This window comes from Diuraphis noxia, unplaced genomic scaffold (assembly GCF_037042655.1).
Source record: "Diuraphis noxia isolate RWA-SAM2 unplaced genomic scaffold, SU_Dnox_SAM2 contig0005, whole genome shotgun sequence".
Lineage (NCBI taxonomy): Eukaryota > Metazoa > Arthropoda > Insecta > Hemiptera > Aphididae > Diuraphis > Diuraphis noxia.
Genome location: NW_028301715.1, coordinates 44209863 through 44232427, shown reverse-complemented (window position 1 = coordinate 44232427; position 22565 = coordinate 44209863). Strand labels below are relative to the sequence as shown.

General features: G+C 29.8%; 2 protein-coding genes across 2 annotated transcripts; both read left to right on the top strand.

The window, feature by feature from the left end:
* The first annotated feature begins 2589 nt into the window (after positions 1-2589).
* Positions 2590-4907, top strand: LOC107166401 (uncharacterized). Its single transcript, XM_015515054.2, has 2 exons — positions 2590-2889; positions 3042-4907. The coding sequence occupies exons 1-2, from the start codon at positions 2863-2865 to the stop codon at positions 4482-4484; spliced, it is 1470 nt and encodes a 489-aa protein (XP_015370540.2). The 5' UTR covers positions 2590-2862; the 3' UTR covers positions 4485-4907.
* Positions 4908-9114: 4207 nt separating this feature from the next.
* On the top strand, positions 9115-21098 carry LOC107166415 (platelet-activating factor acetylhydrolase-like). The gene is made up of 9 exons (XM_015515072.2): positions 9115-9266; positions 11726-11829; positions 14044-14161; positions 16869-17034; positions 17791-17923; positions 18000-18113; positions 19472-19563; positions 20407-20720; positions 20804-21098. Exons 1-9 carry the CDS (start codon positions 9221-9223, stop codon positions 20923-20925), a joined length of 1209 nt encoding a protein of 402 aa, XP_015370558.2. The 5' UTR covers positions 9115-9220; the 3' UTR covers positions 20926-21098.
* The last annotated feature ends 1467 nt before the right edge of the window (positions 21099-22565 follow it).

Sequence of the window (22565 nt, the reverse complement as noted above, 5' to 3'; positions counted from 1 at the left end):
GGAAAAATTTCAACATCTCTGACAACCTGTACAAAGCAATCGGTCTATTTTCGAACTATCAAAACATAATTTTATATCTAAAAAAAATTGAATTGTACAATAACATATAATAATAATAATATGATACGTTTGTTAAAGCTAATAACCTATGTAGTTGATGCTTAATCAATTAAAAATAAATAAAAATATTATATAGTTTAATCATATCTAAAAGGCAATGTTTTTCAATTTAATATTGTTTAGCCATTATTTTCAATTATTATTATTATTATTTTTTTAAATAATTTATAAATATATAAGTTGTATCATCTGTTATGTTGATATGTAAATAAGTTTGGTTTTAACATTTGATAAAATTAAAATGACCTTTCAATGATTTTAACAAGCCCAAACAAAATATGAAAACCTCAAATTTCAAAACAAAAATATATATGTGACTCCGTTGCTGTTCGCTTAAAATATTCAGTCAGTTACCTATAACAAATAGAAAAATACTGTACTTTATTGGTATTCTAATCTTATTTTTCTAATCAAACCGAGATTTTAGAACTAGCGGAGATCTGCGTCAATGCAATATAACACCGGACAGTTTAGCAATTTTTTGAAATGAACAGAGTGGCCTGTGAACAGTATAGTATTGTATAATGAATAGGTACACATTTATTTAGAATTATTATAGACATAAATCGTCAGCATTTACCGAAATATTTGTTACCTACCATTGGGCAACCGGATGACTGTTTAATGAAACCTAATAATAATTTTCCCACAGATATTCGTATGATATATACTTTTATAATGTAAGTATAAAAATATAATATTACAATAAAATTATAAAACAATATCGCGGTTAACACGCGCAAGAACGGGGTCACGAAGCTGCCATTCTCACTGTTGTGGCCCAACTACTGTTGTTTATAATATTATATACCTAGTGTACCTACGCGCTCGTTTGCCGTTCGTAAACATATTCGTCCGAGTGCAAAGTATTATATGATTTATATATACATATGTGTGTAGAATATTATTATAGTTTCTTTTGCAGCATAATAATTGCACACGACACACGCGACATTGTGTTCGACGGGTCATTGCTCGGACTGGCACAGGTGGTTGTTAACTATATTGTATTTTCATTTTTTACACAAACATAGTATTATGTTACCTATCCACAACTTACTGTCACATTGCAAATAATCAAATACAGTTGTTTGTTGTTTCACTTTCGCACTCGGTGCGACCTGTACATCCGTCGTCGCCCGTCGGGTGCACTAATGGAACATATTATTATTATTGTTTTCAATAAAACACGATACTTAAACGTAGCTACGAATTATGTGCACGATTCATTATTATAATATTTGTATTGATACAGGTTCAGCGTGTTGTTAATATACCGAATATTAATATAATTATATAAGGCATATTATATTGTGGCACTAGTTGACTGCGTCAACAGACGTCGAAGATATTATAATTATTATAAACCTTGGCGGCTGGTCGATTTGTCTATTTACGTCGATTGTCGTCTGAAACGCCATGTTTACGTTGGTGTATAATATATATGTAGGAAGCCGCCAGGTACCTATACCTAGCTACCGGTAGCACAAGCACTACGAGTCTATACCTCGATGATTATTCATGAGTCATGACATTGGTAGTAAATAGTAATATTATTATCGTGGTTCTGCGAGATGATAGGCGAAGCATTATAGGTATACTATATGGTTAATTAATATCTTAGTATTGAGAGGAATTTATTGATTTAATGATTTATAATATACCTTACAAAATCATACATCACATACTTATATCATCATAATATTAGATTAAAACTCATTAGATGTATACACATTTTATATATTACAGTAAAAGCAAGAAAAATCGCAATATTGTTGACGTATTCATAATATTATGCGCATTTGTTAATTTATATACGAATTTAAAATCCATATTAACTACTTTTCAGGAAGAACAAAATATATCTCATTCGTTAAACAACATTATTTTTGATTTTAGATACAAACAATATTATTATATTTCATTTTATATCAAAAATTCATAATATTTTAACATTTTTTGATAAATAATATTTTATCAAAATATATCGAAAACGACAGTACTTTTTTCTTTCTGAAATCAGGGTCTAAAGTAACCAACGGTAATTGCAAATTTGAAATTAGGCCCACAATATAATATAATATATATTAAAAATATCAATATTGATTTCTGTATGTAATTTATTGTTATCGAAAACAGATGAACTATGCATACTAGACGTATGCGTTTCGTCAAAATCCTATAGCGAGCCGATACTATATAATCTTACTCGTTTTTATTTGACGGCAGATAAATATTATGCAATAAACAAATACATTCTATTCGCGCGAAGGTCGATCGAATATTCACGTTACGGAAACGCAGTACTTAAATCGTTCTGCTATATTTATGTACATAATTATATTTTTACGTTAATGGAATCTGTGTATATATAAAAACAATAAAAATATAACGATAATACATATTATCATCAGTACCAAAATATTATTGTAATAATATGCGCTGCGGACTAGTCTTTTAATACTATGGTAAAATGACAAAATACGTACAAGCTTAGAAAAGAAAGTTAACCTTCGTCGACCTTGGTCATTTTGACTTCACAGCGTTGAGGTCTATTTGACTTACCAGGGCTCCAATTTTTGACGGAAAAATCTGTCGAAACTTGCAATATGCGATTCTCACACGCGGTTACTTCATACACCGTGAGAATTTTCCATCACTTTCGCACGCGGACTCACCGCCTGACCGAAGTCTATTTAGTAGACCCACAACGCACCAGCAATTGTCAATACACCCGGAGCAATGGTCTCGTTCACAACCGTCTTGCAGGTATCTATCTATCTATCGGCCTGTCCGTGAGTATGTCTGTCTGTCTGTCCACCTACCCGTATTTCTGTATTTTCTATCTGTCAGTCTGTCTGTCCGCGTGCATATCTGTTTGTGTCTATTAATCTCTGTATAACTACGTTACATGTTCCTAGGTACTGTTTCTGGCGTGTGTCGTGGCGTCCGGCGTACCGCCGGGAGCGGAAACCGACGCCAAGCGATCCGAACCAGTGTCGGTGGCCGCCACTGATGACGGCTCCGGTCAACGCGTAACCACGCCAACTCCGCCGGTCACACAGCCCAAAGACGTAACTATCCTCAAACAGATAAATAAGGTGAACGACGATGGTTCGTACACGTTTGGATACGAAGCCTCGGACGGCAGCTTCAAAGTGGAGACCCGTGACGTGGCGGGCAACGTTAAGGGAATGTTTGGGTTCATGGATGACTCTGGGCGGCTGAAGCGAGTGTCGTATTCAGCCAGCAACTCGTCCGGTTTCCAAGCGGCCGGAAGTGAATCTCCGAGGCCGTCACCGGACCCGACGGCCCCTTCCGGGGTGCAGACGATCGACGGTCGAAAAAATAAAAAGGACGACGGCGGCAACGAGTCGGACGGCGTCAAGTCGACAGCAGTTGGAGTGAAAAAAGTATTGGTGTCCAAGCGACCCGTCGTGGTGGCCACAGTTCCAGATTTGAGGACGGAGACGGAGAATGACGTGGACGATCGGCACCGGCGTGGTGGAAACGACCTGCGCAGACAGTTGCCCAGGAACGACGACGGAGATGCGCCCGACGTGTACGGCGTGCACGGCCGGTCCAGCATGCAGGAGTCGGGACCTGTGTCTCCCGTTGTGTCGGCGCTCATGTCCGAGCTGATGCCAGTCAGATCGTACGGTCGTCCGACAGGGCCACCGCCGCCACCAACACCCATCGGACACGATGATGTCGTCAGCAGCAGACGAGCAGCGCAAGAGCTCCAAGAAGATGAATACGAAGACGGACAACAATACGGTGGCCCAACAACGGGTCAGTACCGCGGTAGGCGTCCCTCCACCGCGCTGTACCAGCAGCGAGCCTCGTACCCGACGATGGCTGCGGCGGCAGCGTACCAACAACAGCGGCCGGTCGCGTACCTCGCACCACTGCCTCAACGTGGTCCCAGTCTGGTGGCTCTACGGGACGAACTCATGGAGCTCATACTGTCGTTCGTGCAGGCGCGCGTTTCTCAACTCGTTTCTGTCGCTTCTTACCCCGCGCCCGTTCCATACCCAATGCCTTATCAGCAACCCAACTACTACGTTCCCAATTACTATCAGGGGCCCCGGATGCCCAGTCCAACGACGGAACAGTCCCAAGAATCGTCGCCGATAGTCACGCAAACGCTTAAGGACGGACTAATCCGGATGCTATTGTCCACCAGCCCACGATACGATTCAGATAGGATCAGCGAGCGTTCGACGACTAGGCTGGCGTACCGTAGTACTACCACGCAACCAACGCCCATCAGGAGCGTGCAGATCATTAGTAGTGGCAGTGGTGACGACGACGACGATCGGGTGACGGATAACAGACCGGTGACAACCGAAACTCCAGACTAGGCTGCTGCCTTATTATTAAAGTAATTGCTAGCGAATTGAAGTGAAAAAAATACAGTTAATTATTATAATATTTTATAGTGTTGTTATCATTATCATTACTATTATTATTATTATTATTATTATTATTAGGTACTTAGGTATAATTTCTACTATGAGCATTATTATTACTATTATAAATGTTTTATTTATAAATTAAATCACTTTAAAAACCATTTAGAAATGAACAGAGTTGTTCTATCATGATATTAAGATAATTAGATATTGTTTTAATAACAACTTGAAGGCCAGTCTGCTACAACTATCTACAAATCCAATGGGGTATGATATGGCATTTATCTCAATAGACTATGATACTAGAATACTTAGGGAGGTAATAAAATGAATAATGTGCGTGAAGAATAAATTGTTTACTGAACAATCAAATTATGTTTTTGTATTTTGATTCTAAAGAAACGATAAGAACATTTTTTTGTTAGAAAAAAGATTTGTACATTTAATGTATTATGGATTTATTTATTTTAGTGTAATTCCTTCGTTTATAACGATCTTATTCTTAAGCTACAAACTAAATGACTCCAAACACAAATAACGCTCCAACCTATATTGTAAGAATAGGTACTGACATTTCGGGTGGCCATGCATTCATATAGCCATGCACCTTAGGCCGCCACTGTTCTCGGCTCCACTGGATTCCATCTTGCTTACCTATATTGTAAAATACATTTATATCTAACACCTAAACCTATACGAGACTCGGGTGATTTACCCTGCCAAAATTTAATCAGTTAAACCGTATCTGCTTAGCAACGAATACTGCAATGGACATTGTTTAACCTAATAAATGTGTATAAATCGTACAAAAATGTGTAATTAAAATTAAACCTTAAATCATTTATTTGTACATTCCAAAACGGTCTGTGTATTTCATTTTTTTCAACAATAATTAAACACGAATCGTACTCAATTATGTATCTAATATCTATACACTGTTTGAATTTAATTAATTCAAAGAAAATTAATGATTTGACCATTATTACTGCATATAGTTATTAAAATTAATCACAGAGATGGCAATATTATATTAATGAAATGAATGCGAATAAATTTCAATTTCTGTTGTGTTTTGTTCAAAAATAAAATATTTTTATTATATACATTAATATATTCATGTACCACACATAATATTATAGCATAATAAATTGTTCTGTATTAAATGTAATATATAACTGAATATTATATAAAATATAGGTACCTAGTTAATTTATTTAGTATATATAATGTGAGTATACCCATAGCTACATGATATATAATTAATATTTAGTTAATCAATTTTCTAGTTTCTGGTTATTAATTATATATAATATATTATATTGATATGGTCAAATAATTATACAATAATAATAAAAACATTAAAAATGTTGGTATTTATATTGTGTACAAAAACAATTTGTCAAACGCACATCGTACATGAACAATAAAAATCGTACAATTACAATACTTCACTTGCTCTATGCGTATTATATATTAAATATTGGACAAAATATGATTTGATTTTACATTTTCCTCAAAAACTGGAACATTCGAGACGTTTTAATAAATTTTAATAATTTGTTATAAATAATGTGTTTTCGCATCACAATTAACCTAACTTGACCTTACAATATATGCTTAACCGAAATGAAGAAATATAGTATTTTTTAATAAATATACAATACACTTTATATAATATGATGTATCATGTTTGCAGATTGTAACCATACTACGTAGCACTTAAAGTGTGTGTTTTTTTTATTTGATGATTACCTTTTCAATAAGTTTATGATTTTAGTTTGATAGGTCATTACAATTTATTTTAATAGATGATTTAGTAGATGTTAATTGATGGATAGGGTTAAAAAATTTTGTATTTAATGGTATTTATGATGTTAAATTTTGAGTAAAAGTATTTGATGATTAATAACTACCTATCTACATAACTTTAAATGAAATTAACAATACAGTAAATCTTGTGTTTAAATGTTGATTCCCATATTTTCTTTGATTTTTATTAAAAATATTTGAACATAAAAAGTCTTAAATTACATAAAAATTTGAGATGAATACGGATCACCAGTCGGAAACTACTATTAGTTCGACCAACTGCCAAGCATTAAATTGCGTAGCTCTTTTTGTTTTATAATTTAATGTACGAGTATATATTTCATTGGCGTGCGCCGAACATTTTTGCTGAGGGTGCACAGTACAAACAGATTGAACATTTTAGTATGTTACCTAGCCACATAACAAGGCAGGACAGGATTAATAAAAAAAAAAAATTAATAATCATTTTAATAATTGTATTTCTCTTAAAACCCCCCGTGTGCCACCTATCGCAATAATTATAGGTATCTCTTCATTAAAAAATCACCAAAAAAAAAAATTCAACGTATTATTAACCAAAACTGTATTCTATAAATTAAGATATATTTATCGCATACATATTATATTGTGAAGAAAATGTGTACTAACTAAACGCGTGTCAATATTATTTATATAATATTTGCTATATAATTATATTTGAGGTAGGATCATTAATTGTTGTCTATTATATTATAGCTGAATTATAAATTATTTACTTTGGTAATTATTGTTGTAATTAGTATGATCTAACTTTGATAATGTAATTACCCATTTTAATAAACAAGATGACAAGGTCAACATGTCAAATAATATATTAGAAAAATTATAAATAAATAACGAAGATAATTCTATCATTAAATATGTATACCTAACTAGTAAGTCTTACAGTCATTACAGATATCATGATATGTGAAACTCTTAGAATCTATCTTATATTTTTCTATATAAGAAAGTATTATAAATACTTACTACTAAATATATGATTCAAAAATCATAAACCAATACATTTTTCGTTAGTCATTTAGTTTAGAATCTTAATAATAATTGATATAATTATGATAAAAATAAAAAAATAAAAAGCAACAGTATCTACTTAATTTTTTTTTTGTTTAAGACAAATGTATTTGTTTTTGTAAATAAATGTATAAACATACATGTAGTTCATCAATGTTTAGTAGTCAAATATATGGTGTATTAAAAAATACTGTTTCGTATCAAAGTGATTTTAAAGTATCATAATATTTAGTTATGCCAGATACATTGACACCTAAAAGCTACTGTAAAGCTAAAAAGGTACATAAAAAGTAAACTACTTCTCTCCCCCCTCCCCCCAAAAAAAAACTTGCACCGCTCTCGATTCGATATTATGTAATCTAAAATATTAGGAGCATGCTGAAGATACATTTGTAATATGGGATAAATTACTATTTTATACGATATAAAAAAATATGGTCCTAACTCCTAAGTGATTAATGAGTATATTATAGAAAAATCTCCATCACCATCACTGTGTGTATAATAATCGTTATTTACCATTAAACACTATGAATGACGTTTAGAAGGGAGAAATGTGATTAGTTACTATACATATAAATTAGGTACTATATATTAGGTACTATATCTATTCGTATTAAGATATGACCTCGCGAAACGATTTATTGGGCATCGTTATACTCGTGCAGTTATGTTCAAACATAAATATATACCTGGATTTCTAGTTGCCCATCTCATTTCAGTAAAACAAAATTAACCAAGATATATCATAATAAGACGTATAATTGGTTCACGGAAGGAAAAAAATCTCAACTTCGTAGATATCGTAAAACCATAATTATAGATATACGTAGTATTTTACCGGTGATTCTTTAATATTTGCAAAATTCTTATTATTTAAAAAAAATTATGGATGTTTTTGAAAAAATAAAATTTACTTGGTTTTCTATCGTCGTTGAAAAACAGTATTTTTATGTTTTTATAGTTTTTACTTTTTTTAATGACAACATACTGTTATAATAAATAAATTAAATTTTATAATTTAAACAATTATTTATAATTATATAAATTATTATAATTTTAATTTTAAACTTTTTCGTGTGTATACTAATAAATTATCTGCAGTATAAAAATAAATACCTATTATATTAAAAATTAAATTCCCTTGTTAAATTATTTCAAACATAATATGACACACAAGTAAATAATATTCAAGAATATTTAAATATGTATTGAAATTTAAATTTACTTGTTGAAATTAGTTACAAACGTATGATCCACCTTCACGGATTTTGAGTTACAACTGTCATGGTAAAAATGCTTCTGAACAAAAATTATTTATTTAATTTTTATCGATTTATGATACTCGTTTTAACTCAATATTAGTAAAAAATTGATATTATTATTATTTATTATTATTAACAAAAACCAGTAGCAGCCAGCAGGTCGCATAATGTTTGCTTACATTATAAATTACTTACCTGCACTTTTATTATAATTTATCATAAAAATGTAAAGCCTTATGAACTATATTGATAAATCGTTATTAGTTAAAAAAAATATATTATCACTATAGTGTACCTACGTAGTAGATACTTACAAAAATATACATATATATATATATATATATATATACCATTATACCTGCAATATTCTAACTAACCGCTTACCACTATACATATCCCCACTAAAATTTCACATTGGATTATGTTTTGTGAAACGTATAGGAAAACCGCTCAGTCGCCGATTTCGTTGACGTTCAACTACATACGTGCAAATACTCGCTAATCCTACAGTGGTTTAAAAATAAATCGTAGTGTTTAAAGTCACGTGAATTCGTTAGCATGGACAAGGAACAGTCAAAAAAGCTTCACATACCTTATCCTACAGGTGTGATTTTTTTACTATAATTTATGTTTTATTTCTAATAACATAGATACAATCATTAGTTGGAAAATTATTTCAAATGAGCTATGTATTTCCAATCACTAGGATAATTATTATTATGTTGGTTTGAATTAAACCACTGGATTATGACAAAAATAATCACTGTGGGTCATTGTAAGTTTTATTTAGATACTCACAGAGTAATAAAATACTTATAATATTTTGTTGCGGAATCGTAAAAAACAATCGTTCAAATTTCTAATGTTTACAATTTTATACTTTTATGATTGATTCATAAAATATATAAACTATGTTAATTTTAAATTTATATGTAATGAATTAATTTTTAAATATTTATTCAATGTAATTATACTAATTTATATATTCAATATATTTTCCGCTTTGACACCGATATCATTAATTCATAATGTATAAAGTATAAACAATTGAAATTGAAAAAACATTTAATAAACATAATATTTTCTTTTAATAGGTAATATAATTTATTAATTCATCTTGTATATTTCTAAAAGTTGGAAAAAACTTTTGAATTTGTAAAGCTGGTTTTATTTATTTTTTAACGTCGAGTAATTATTAACAGATAAGTATAACTATAAACCCTAGTTCAAAATGAATAAATGCACCCCAGAAATAGGTAGTATCAATGATACTACTTAGCTAGTGGAATAAATAAAACATACAACATAATGAAACACATGATGCTTAAGATATCGTATACGAAATACAAATAAATAATATGGGAAAAAATGGTACGAAAATAGTTATTCACAAGATATACTCATCCAATTAACTATAAAATACTTCATAAGTTATAAACTCATCAACTTCACGATTCAACAATATTTCTTCTTACATTTTTAGCTTAAGTAACTACTTAATTATTACGTGTACAAAAAACAATTATATTTTGTTTTAGTTAATTTATCAAATTTTCCCCTCTCTTGTTGGTATTCTTAAATCACCTAATCTCATAAAAGTTACAAAAAAGTCATACTTAAGCACTTCCACTATTTTCATTATTTAAAATTGACATTTTTTATCCATTCTAAAAACAACCTTGATACCTCACTAAATTCAATATTAATATAATTTAAATCTTAGTTTATATTATGGCAATGTAAATTTAATACAAAATTTTAAAGTTTTTTTATTTCCGTGTATATATTTTCCGCACTGTTGAACGTGTTTCAATCGTAAACACTACTACAATGAGTAGGCATATAACATTATACTTATATAATGCATTGTGTAATACTATACTTACATATTTTATATTTAAAACATTATTTTTACATCAGGCAGTAGATTAAAAAAAATGTAATCCTTTGTTTCATGTATGTACATTTAGTATATTGTTATCTATCTATATGCATGGAGTAAGCTAGTTTTAGTCGAACGTTTAAAATATTTAATCATCACATTATTTTATTTTTTTTATCACAAAACTCTCATCTTTTGTACAAATTAAAATTTAAGCTTAAAAATAGGAAATTCCATGATTTTTCCAACATTTTTCCAAATGCAAATGAAATACTGAGTGTTATTATAATACAGCCCGATAAATGAAAATATTAAACCCATTAGTATACGGGTTGTTTTTACTTTTTCATATACTTAGCCTATAATAATAGCTACAATTGGCTTACAATGTATATCTGTTATAAACACATTTATTTTAAACATTTAATAGCTTTCAAATGATACACGCACTGTATGGTAACTTCATAAGTGCATTCTTTTTTTAAAGCAAAAATAGTTTACTGATCGCATTTCTTACCTTTAGTAACCAAGGTCAATAATAAATAAACCCGATACAATATCTGGTTTGACGAGTTCTTATGCTTCCGTAAACCATTATCGTCAATTTGCAATTTGCATAAAAAAATTTACACAAACAAATATATATATACATTGGTAATTACATTATATTCAACGAACATTATTAATTTCTGTTTTTCCCTAAATTAGTGAAAAAATATTATTAAGTGCATAAAATGTATCAAAATAGTTTTTAAAATAATTTCAGAAATAGATAAATTGCTTAGGTTTCTATGAGTTGAATTAATTTTGACGCATTTTTATCGGTCATATCCTTAATTAATTTTCATGTTTGCCTAGTAATTTTTAAAAGTCTTAATGTATCTGCAAATAGTTTTGACCTAAAGTTTTCTATAAAAGATAATTATTTTTTTAAATTTAATTATAGGGTTGTGTTTAATTAGTTTCGATAATTTTATTTGTAAATAATTGAAACAGCAAAACCACTGGTTACCATAGTATTATTAAAAGTAATATACATTTAATTCATTTTTGGAAAAAAGAATGTGTGTATTAATTTTTTTTATGGAGGGAGGTAGTAATTATTGATAAATGATAAAATATACGATTGTAAATTTATTTATCATATTATATTAACTATGACATAACTTACACTGTTCTAGGTCCACATGCAACAGGATGTATGGAATTGATGACAGAATATTCCAAAGAAGGATGTTTTGCAAGGGTATTTTACCCGACTAATATTCCATCTGATCAATTGGATGTAAGTATACATTTTTAATTTCTTTTAAATACCATATTACTATAATATAATATACCTAACATACATTTCACATTATATTTATATAACAATAACATCATTAAATATTTATTAAATATAACAGTGTTTTTTATTCACTTTTACTGCAACATAAATTAGACAGTCCATTGACATACTTAATGGGGGCTTCGTTTAATCATATTAAACTATCTGTAATTATAGTACCTAAATCAGTGTCAAAGCTCAAAGGTATCTCGGTCATCTTTTGATATACTTTAATCAGTATATAAACAATGTTTAGTGTTTATTAAACATTAAACGAATAATATGCGATACATTAAACATACTTACTTAATTCCTAATTTCATGCAAAAAATAATATGTTATTAAAATGTGTTAGAACTTATATAGGACTTTGAATTTGGTATGCTGCGTGCCGAATGCCTGATGTACATTTAATAAACGAGATTAAAAAGCACTATTTTGAAATATATCATAATAAAAGTAAATATTGCATACAATTATTATTTGATATCAATAAAATGTATCCATCCAATCTAATCATGAAAATCAAACCAATCAATATTTAATATCTATGTATTTAAATTCAATGTCAGTTTATTTAATAGGTATCTATTATACTACAAAGTACAAACATGTTCAATTGAACTATTGAACTACTGAACTAGATACTAGTTAAAACTAAACACAATTATTATTATAATTTTTAATGAATAGGTATACTGTATCTTATTAGTTACTAACAATTATCAACTTCACGCTATCATTTAATTAGATAATCAACTTTAGATGAATTAAATACATGTAGGTAACTTGACTTACTAACACAGTTTGAATTTAAATTAAAAAATCTAATTTTGTTATTGTTAAATTTCTACGTTTTAGACATTTTATACTTTCAATACTTGTAATTTATTATTTAACTTCATATTTAACATTCCGATATTACATAGTTTTGTGTATAGATTATTGTGATTCAGTTATTATTGACGTAAAGCTAATATTATTAAGGCGTATCCTAAATATCATAAATGGACGTGACAAAATAATTATGTTGTTTCTATAACAGTTGTGCAATGAATAAAAATTTATTACGTTTCAGTCAACCTAATCTGAGGTCTGTGGGTTCTACACTAATGCTTGAACAATATTTATAATTTATTGAGCTATTATCAAACCAAGCAATTCAAATATACCTACTATTCGCATAAGGAAACTTATTTAATCGATTTTTTTAATTTTAAACAGTATGTACACATTTCAAATGTTGTCAATTTTTTTACTGTATAGGTACCACTGTGTGAATTACAAAAATAACTACTGATTTTACCTACATTAATTTTATAACTAAAACAATCATGTTAAGAGAAATGCCCACATACAGACATACAATATTGCCTTGCAAACTTATAATTTACTAAATTAAACAGAATCTATTTTGTGTTTTTAGTCTCTATTTAAAGATGACAATATATTTTTGCGAACCTACTTTCGTTAGTTTAAAAAAAAAATATATATTTTTTTTTTTTTATTGGAATGTATAACAATATAAACACTTTATATCTCGCTTTATACAGTTAAAATATAATATAAAAACTATGAACAGAAAACACAAATAATATTCTGACCTTTAAATTTGTTAGTTAATCAATTAACAGTGTTGTCCACCACACTGCACTGACTGCACCAATGCTTATTTTTATGTTCCTTCGCAAGTTAATGAGCACTGAGTGAACTTTTTTATGTTTCACCTAAATGCACTACGCCTGTTTTTTGAAACCCAGTGCAACGATAAGTATCATTAGCATGATAAGTACCACAATACCCATTAAATATTTTATTATCTTTATACATCAGTGGTAACTGGTAAGTATAGATTTTATGTTTCATCGACACTAATTGCACCACTCTGCATTAAAACGATTATCAGTGAACTGTATCAGAGCCATCTTGTTACAATAGTGTGGTATAGTGGAAAACGCTATAACACGAATACAAAAAATAAAAAACAATAAAATATAGACTCTCGAACGCAAACTTATCCACGCTATGCAATGGTAAAACAAAATCAACAAACAAGGCTACGACGTCATCTTAGCTAAAAATATAATATATTTTTCAGCTTAAAAATGACTGTATTAGTTGTATTAATCAAAACCTTATGTTTTATCCATACTATTCTATTGTTTATTACAGAAATATTCCGATAAATGGGTTCCGTGGATTCCAAATGAAATGTATTTAAAAGCATTTGCCAATTGTCTTCGTTTACCTTATTTCATATTCAAATATTTTCCACCACTCATTGGCCAAGGTAATTATTTACATTTAAATGTCTATAATTATAATTGTATTACCTAATAAATGATGAAATAAAAATTTACTAATTTCAAACTAAAATAATTATAATAACTAATAACTATATTGAAATATCAACTTACATGTAGGTACCTATTTCTTTTAATTTTTTTAATCGTTAATAATTACTTTTTTACAATCTGTGTATGCTACAAGTCAATTTGATATCTATTACTCAAATGATAATCAAACGCTGGGTATATTACCAAGTCATATATAATAATATGTTGCTACGGTTTAGGAGCCGGCTAGGATTATATAATCGAAGAATAGTTAAAAAGTTGGGTAAGCCTATTATACCTCTCCTAAATTGTATATTTATTGTATAATATATTTCTATCTATTATAATTTATAATGTTATTAATCATAGGTAATAGATATTAATATTTTATATACTCGTGTAATATACGAGAAAAATACAATAAAGACGGATGTAGATATGCGTGATATGTAAAATCCAAAAACTATTAATAAGTAGCAACTAGTGTATATACCTATAGATTACCATTTGAAGATGTATTCTCATGTTTCATGTAGGTGCCTACCTAATGTACAATTGCTAATGGTATTCTTAAAAATTTCACCACTAATTTGTTTCATAATTATGAGTTACAAAATATTACAGTCAAATCCAATTTATTTACATGCGTTAACTACGTATTTGTCAAAGTATAGGTATCTAAGTATCATGGCGTACGATAAGTACGTGTATATTGTAATATGTAACATAAGGTAATACTCTAATACGCAATATTCTCAAGATTATTATTTAATACAGTCGATTAAGTACCTATTTAGAGGAAGTCTAGGGAAGAAAATAGGTAGGCCAACATTTTTTTTTATGCCATGCCATTATTACCTGACTCTGCCCGGGGTACCAATTGATTCTTTTATAATAACGTCGTTGAATTATGTTTGTTCTTCAATATTAAGTATTTTAAAATTCGTTTACATGTAAAGTGATAAATATACCTAACCTAACCGACAGCACTAATTTCAAATTGAACTTGTTCATGCATGTAATATATTATTACATTATATCGAGGCCCTCCTGTAAATAACTACTGTCGAATTGTAAAAATCTACCATACAGTTACATTCTAACAGTTCCATATTGTCTTGTAAATATATAAAATAATATTTCTATTTATTCATCGCTAGATTTTTTTTCTGATAAAAATATTCTTAGAACCTGGCCCTTGTATTATAATCTAACCTTTTAATATTATAATAAAGTGAGTGATTTCATACGAAAAAAATTTAAAAACATTGCTTTAAACACAGCCACATGACAGGACATAGTTTCATAGATATAAATATAAAAAAAGATTTAAAAACATAGCGCCACTGATAAATTCCTATTTTACCGCAGTTTTCCAGGAACAAGAATTGGAGATAGCTTTGGTACCCCTTAGTCCTTCTTTGAAAAATGATCTGCCATAAACAAAAACCTTATGTTAAGTAGTTTTGGGGATAACCACGATGTATTCACACACACACACACACACACACACACATACAGAGAGAGAGAGAGAGAATCTAATAATTATTTATCACTTTTATCCTAGCTAGTTCATTTTAATATTGGTAGAGTTAAAGCGTATAATACAGAGAACCTTAAAACTATATTGTAAATAATTGCTAAACATATCTTAATATCTTAATATCTTACCATGACCTGCTCCCTTGGCTGGAAATGATGATGCTTGTAATAACTAATAACAAAATTCATATCTTTCATCGCACTTCACATCTACGCGCCATTCTATATTAAGACGCACTCACAGACTATACGAAAATAGTTTGATCGATAAATTAATGGCAAGATGAACACGGAGTAAAAGGTTGGAAAAATGGCAATAACCATATTTTTAAAAACTTACTGACAAAAGACGGAAAATATTTCAGTTATCCGCTCGTGAATGTACCATAAACAACATAGACCGTGGTCGAAATGTTAGTATTTATACCGTGGTCTAAACAACCACTGCCCAGAGGTACTTGAAACCGCGATATATTCTCTGTTGGTATAACTGCCAACGGCTACCGTTTATTCGGCATCAGCATCCAGTGTGCAGTCTGCTCCTCAACTTCTCAAAGGTTAAGCATAATTAACCTAAACCGTCATTTCGTTACTGTTTGCCGGTGCGAAAAGTGTTATGGTTATACATTGTATAATATACATTGGTATAATTTAAGCGATTGCGACATTCCAATAGAACAAGTCTTGTATAAATGTTATGAACATTTTCACTTCTTGTATAACGAAACGCGTGACGCGTTTCCCAAGGATTACAAGCCGAGGGTAATGCTCTAGTGCGTCAAGGTAGGATGCACATCAGTCACCTATAAATATTATTAACAAAGTGCAAGAACACTTCTAACTACCGATATTAAGAATTTATTTTAATTGCACAAATATAGTTTAAAGGTTTTTAGTCCTGATTTATCAAAATGCAGTTGTCAGTTTCGCAATACAAAATATGGATTTAACAAGTGATGATAAGTTGTACAAATATTTTAATTGTAGTAGCAAATTATATATCAATAATGTTACTAGTGTGGTTTTTGAGATAAATGTCAAACATGCACCGGTGTTCAACTATTGTTGACTATTTCAAAAAATCATGTTAAAATAATATTATTACTTTTGACTTTACAGCACCCTATTACATACCAACCATTAGTGATGCACCATTATCGGATAAAGAGGAATCGTATCCCTTTATGATATTTTCACACGGTTATGCAGCGACAAGATTCGTTTGCTCGGAATTTTGTAACACTTTAGCGTCGTACGGATTTATAGTCGCTGCCATTGAACACAGGTTAGTTATAATAATTTTAATAACGTATTGTTTATATGAAAAATAACTTAGTCATACGCAATATGAAAAAACGGGTAAGTGGATGTCGTTCAGCTGTACAGTAAGTACAAGTGGGTCACTGTACCTAATTGATGGTATTTAATTTGAATTCAATGACATAATATCATTTTATACGAAAAACGATTCTGAGTGGAGACAATTTGTCAGTTTAGAATATATTATACTACATATATAAATTAAATTGTTATTATTAAAAAAATATATAAATAGGTTTTGCGTGAAAATTCTGGTTTTTCTTCAATTTTTTTTTTTTTGTTTTTCCGGGTGCTTTTGAAATCCACTGGGAATTTAAAAATTTGACCTCTCCAATGCACCAACTAGATTCACTTTCCAACCAGAAAAGCTACTAAATTTGAAAATCTAAACACTATTTCAATAACTTATCATGTACACAGTCACACAAAAAAAACTATATATATAAAACAAATATCATTATAAAATCAATCCATTCATCGCTCCGCTCAGAATCTAAAAATTGGTAAATAGGTATTCAATTTAATATCCAGTAGCGCTCTCAAGCGTCAATAACATTCTTCACAAGTGAGATCCTTCGGTTTTTGTGGAGATTTATTTAACAGTTTTTTAAGTATAAAAAGTCAAGAGCACCGATATTTTTATATATTATCTTTAATTTTTTTCAAAATTGCTTGTTATAACATATTGTATTTAACATTGTTATATTTTATTTTGGGTTAGAGACAAATCATCACCTATTACGTATTACTATGATTCTCCTGAAAACGCAGAGAAAGACAATCCCACGTGGGTCAACCATCGACATTTCCATAAAACCTACAACACGGATAATTATCTTCTAAAAAATAGCCAAGTAATATTATATTATAAAATTTAAATCTAGTGCATTTCAATAATGTAAAAACAACCCCGTCGATGTGTTAATTTAGTTGAAAGTTCGGCATAGAGAATGCACCAAACTTCTGGATACATTTTTAGACATAAATTCAGGCGGTTCAGTGAAGAACGTACTCAAGTCATCGTTTGATCTGAATCAATTCAATGTAAGTACTTTATTATTAGGCCACGGGTACCTACTCGCCATCGCTAACCTATGGTACACACAGTACATTTCTATCTAACAGATTTATAACAGCAGAAGCTATATGTATGCCCATAGCGTAACTAAGAGGAGGCTAAGAAGGCTCAGCCTCCCTGTATTGGCATTTATACCCCCTATAAAGTTTAAAGTTTTACTTTTTAGCAAATTTTCGGCCTCATCGTTATTAAAATCAAAATCCTTACAAACCAAAAATATATGTAAAAGTATAACTATTAGTTAATAGAATATTATATCGATATTGTGGATGTACCTGCAAGTGTAAATATATCATATATAATTATTTTGGTATTGGTTCTAGTTTTTGCAGAAGAAATGTATTGTATGGATACATTACAATAAAAATTATTAGATTGGTATTGGTTTACATATGACTGAAAGTGGAATATTGAATAATATTAATTTAATATTGCTTATCAATTCATAGGCAAATATTACACAAAGTATTCATGTTTGTATCGTGTATTTGTGTTGATACTAGTTTTTCCGAGTAGTTAATTTCAATAAAAAATGTATTGATGTGTATGCTTAGGCTTCAGGACTGAGTCCCGAACGCATCTATATTATGGGTTATTAATATTTTATTTTCATGTATGAGAAAAATTATAATATTAGATTTATAGCGTTTTCCACCACATTGCAATGATTGCACCAGTGCATATTTTTATGTTCCATCGGCAAATTAATGTGCACTGAGCGGACTTTTTTATGTTTCACCTAAATGCACTACTCCAGTTTTTTGTACCCAGTGTAATGATAATCGCACGATCATTATCATGATAAGTACCACAATACCCATTAAATATTATATTATCTTTATATATCAGTGATAAGTATAGATTTTATATTTCATCTACACTTGCACCAGCCCTCACTAGGACAATTATTATCAGTGAAGTATACCAGTGCCACCTTGGTGCAATAGTGCGGTATAATGAAAACGCTATTAAATCCAAAATAAATTTTAGTGATCTATCTAAAATTATTGATACAATATACACTTATTCTATAATTAACATTTTGTTTTTGATTACAAGGCCATACTTTGGTTGTATGGTTTATTATTAATTTTGATTTTGACGCTAAAACGGGGGATGTGGAGATTATTTAGTACTTAGGTTTTCTAAGACTCTAGTCCCTGTAACCTTTCAATCCTAGTTACGCCTACTATTATAGTACCTATCTGGCTATCTAGGTGCAGAATAATGCATTTATAAACACAAATTTATACCTAAATAATTATTTTTATTTTAAGTGTGTATATAATTTTTTATTATCTAACTGTCATTTTTGTGTAATTAGGGGAAGATTAACGTTAACAAAATAATAACATCTGGATTTTCATTTGGTGGAGCAACCGCCATGTATAATGCATGTTATGACAATCGTTATCAGTAAGTGTATTATTTTATACTATCTATTTTACTTACTACTGTAGTAAATACCTATTATATGAGTATACATTACTACACAAAGAAAATCATCATTCAATTTTATTTATTTATGAATATTATTATTATATTATTATTAAAATAATTTATAATCGTCATAATATATAATATAGGTATATAGGTACACACGGGCCCGTCGCTAGGACCCAAGCAAGTTATGCGTTGCTTTAGGGAAGCACACAATTTTAATGAATTTGAAGGTGGTTACATTAAATGCATATCGGCAAAGAACAGCGACATTAAAATTTTCGCTGTAAGTTAAATAATTCATTTTACTCCGACAATGGCGCGTTTCCCTCGCCAGTATGACGCGTATGAATTTAACTACCTATAATGTAAACTGAAAACGGGCACGTACAATACGTTGCGTATAATACATGTCCAGATGAAACGGGCCTTAGGGTGGAAAATATCTAACGGCTGGGCCAACAGGGTCATACTTAAAAAATTAATATTTATTAATAAGTTGAGTTCTCATTAGTTCTTACTTCTCAAAACAATTATAGTGGTAAACTGGTAACTAAACTAACTCAAACAAATTATGAAGTATAAAAATGATCAATATTATAGCAATAAACATTTTTAAATCCTAATACCTATATTATACCATAATATTATAAAGTAAATTAAATTATAATTTATTTAAAACATTTTAGACATAACTCAAAATTAGGTTTAGGTAGGTATATGCACTATGCACTATATGCACCTATATATTCCACTTAATTACGTATAGTGTTATTTTAGTTTCACAAATATAAGTCTAAATTACTTGTTTAAATATAGTGTTGCAATAATTATCGACGGTTGGATGTTTCCATTAAAATCAGAGCCATTTATGAACATTCAACAACCAATGTTGTTCATCAACACACACACATTCCACTTACCAGCCAATTTAAGATTGATTCGCCAATACTTCTGTTCCAAAGGTATTCGGAAAATATACACATTGAAGCATACCACTCATGAAAGTCCGACAGATACAGCATACATACATGGTTATTGGTTAGACTTGCAGATGCTTAAGAAGTTGGATGCTAAAACTGCATTAAATCTACAGAGTAGTCTAGTAGTGCATTTTTTACGAGACACAATCGGTGCGTGTATTCACGTGCATAGCTATTTAAAATATTTTTTATTTATACGTATGTACCTAGCCTATATATTTTGTTTTGTGCAGGTTTCCCGACAAATACTGACAATGCAAAAATATTTATAAAGGATCATTCCGATGACTTAGTAGAAGACGTAATCACTTATACAAAAAGAGTTAAACGAAAGATTGGAATTTATCCATGGTGAAAATTATAAGTTTATAGAAGAAAGATACAAATTAACTGTACAAAATAAAAATCACATTTTTTCAACAAATTTCCTAAATACCTATAATAAATAATATATTACCAAATTGTATACAATTAAATTTGAATTAGATCTTGAGGTAATATTTTAATAAAATACTCTTAAAATTAAAATTGTTTGTAAGCTTTTCCTATTCGATGAATACCATTTAGATGCTATTCTCAGATATATATAGCGAGTGAACTCGACGATTCAACGTTTCCTCACAACAATCTAACGAGATCAGTTTCATTGAGAACTGATTTTCATCGGACCATAGCATGTTCTGTTGCTGAACAGAGTTTAGTTTTACATTGCAAATCTCATATATACGTAAAAAATTATAAACAGTGTATAAAACTAATATTTAAATTACCTATACACCTCTAATAATGCGAATGGTACTATTATCTTTTTTTCACTATTGTATAGGTACTATACTTTAGTTGATATCTTTAGTTTTATTTAAAATACAGTTTAGTTCATTTATATTATAAGCCAGTGTATCTTGCGATGAAATAGCCCTGCTACCAGTAAATAGTAATACTTCCAGGTATGTGTACCCGGTGATTTAGTAGGTTTTAAAATACATTTTAGACATGGTTATGAGTCATTAAAAAATGATATAAATGCATCAAGTTCCAGGCGTTAGTTGTGACCTTATGGGTTCATGCAATGGTGAAACTTCCAATCTAGAGTCATCGGTTGTCAATTTTATGTATTAATATTATGAACAGTTGTAACACACACACTTTTAATTAAATGTGACGTAATTAGGAATTTGGTTGGGGGGAAGGAGATTATAAGTGTTTAGCGAAATCTGTAATCCTTATACAGTAATCTACGTCTTACCACTCCTACCCCACCAAATATAAAACGTTAGCAGTAAAATTAAAGTTTTGAGAGTGGACTATCCCCCTCATCAACTCATTAATATTATGCCTCTGTTTCTATTAACAGGCTAGCATTGGAATGTTATATATGATGATAACTGAAACGATAGAGTTGTCACTTGTCAACCTGCAGAGACCGACACCGAATCGGGATGCCTGGATTTATTAGTATACCTTTTACATAAAAATGTATATAGGAAATAAAATAATAAAAAACATATGAGGTGATTGTTTAAAGTACTTTATAAAAAAAATTGGAGTTATAACGAAGAATAACTTCACCTTTGCGAAACAATAAAAACTTGTTGAGAACAGAAATGAAATAATAAAAGTACTTAGTCGACTACGACAAAAAGGCATTGTCATAGACTAGAGAGACTACAGTGAATAAATCAATGTATAATAAAATGCATGATATATCCACGTATTTTATTCATTAATAATAATTTTTTTTTTACTATTCTATAGTTTACTGTGTATTGTATTTGCATTTATAAACTAAAATTTAAAATGTTAACATAAAATTGGTGATTGGAGTTTATAAAGAAACAAGTTGTTATGTCTTAAATATACGTTAACGATTAACGTATCTTAACACCATATAAGTAACTGATAATAAGTATAATGACTGATTAGTATATTGTACGATACTACAGGTGCCCGACCGCCGCATTAAAATATGTTACCTATCCATAAATTATATAATAT

Coding starts and splice junctions, on each gene's coding strand:
- LOC107166401 (XM_015515054.2), top strand. CDS start 2,863: ATGGTCTCGTTCACAACCGTCTTGCAG. Junction 2,890..3,041: donor CGTTCACAACCGTCTTGCAG/GTATCTATCTAT, acceptor ACATGTTCCTAG/GTACTGTTTCTGGCGTGTGT.
- LOC107166415 (XM_015515072.2), top strand. CDS start 9,221: ATGGACAAGGAACAGTCAAAAAAGCTTCACATACCTTATCCTACAG. Junction 11,830..14,043: donor TTCCATCTGATCAATTGGAT/GTAAGTATACAT, acceptor TGTTTATTACAG/AAATATTCCGATAAATGGGT. Junction 18,114..19,471: donor TTGATCTGAATCAATTCAAT/GTAAGTACTTTA, acceptor TTGTGTAATTAG/GGGAAGATTAACGTTAACAA.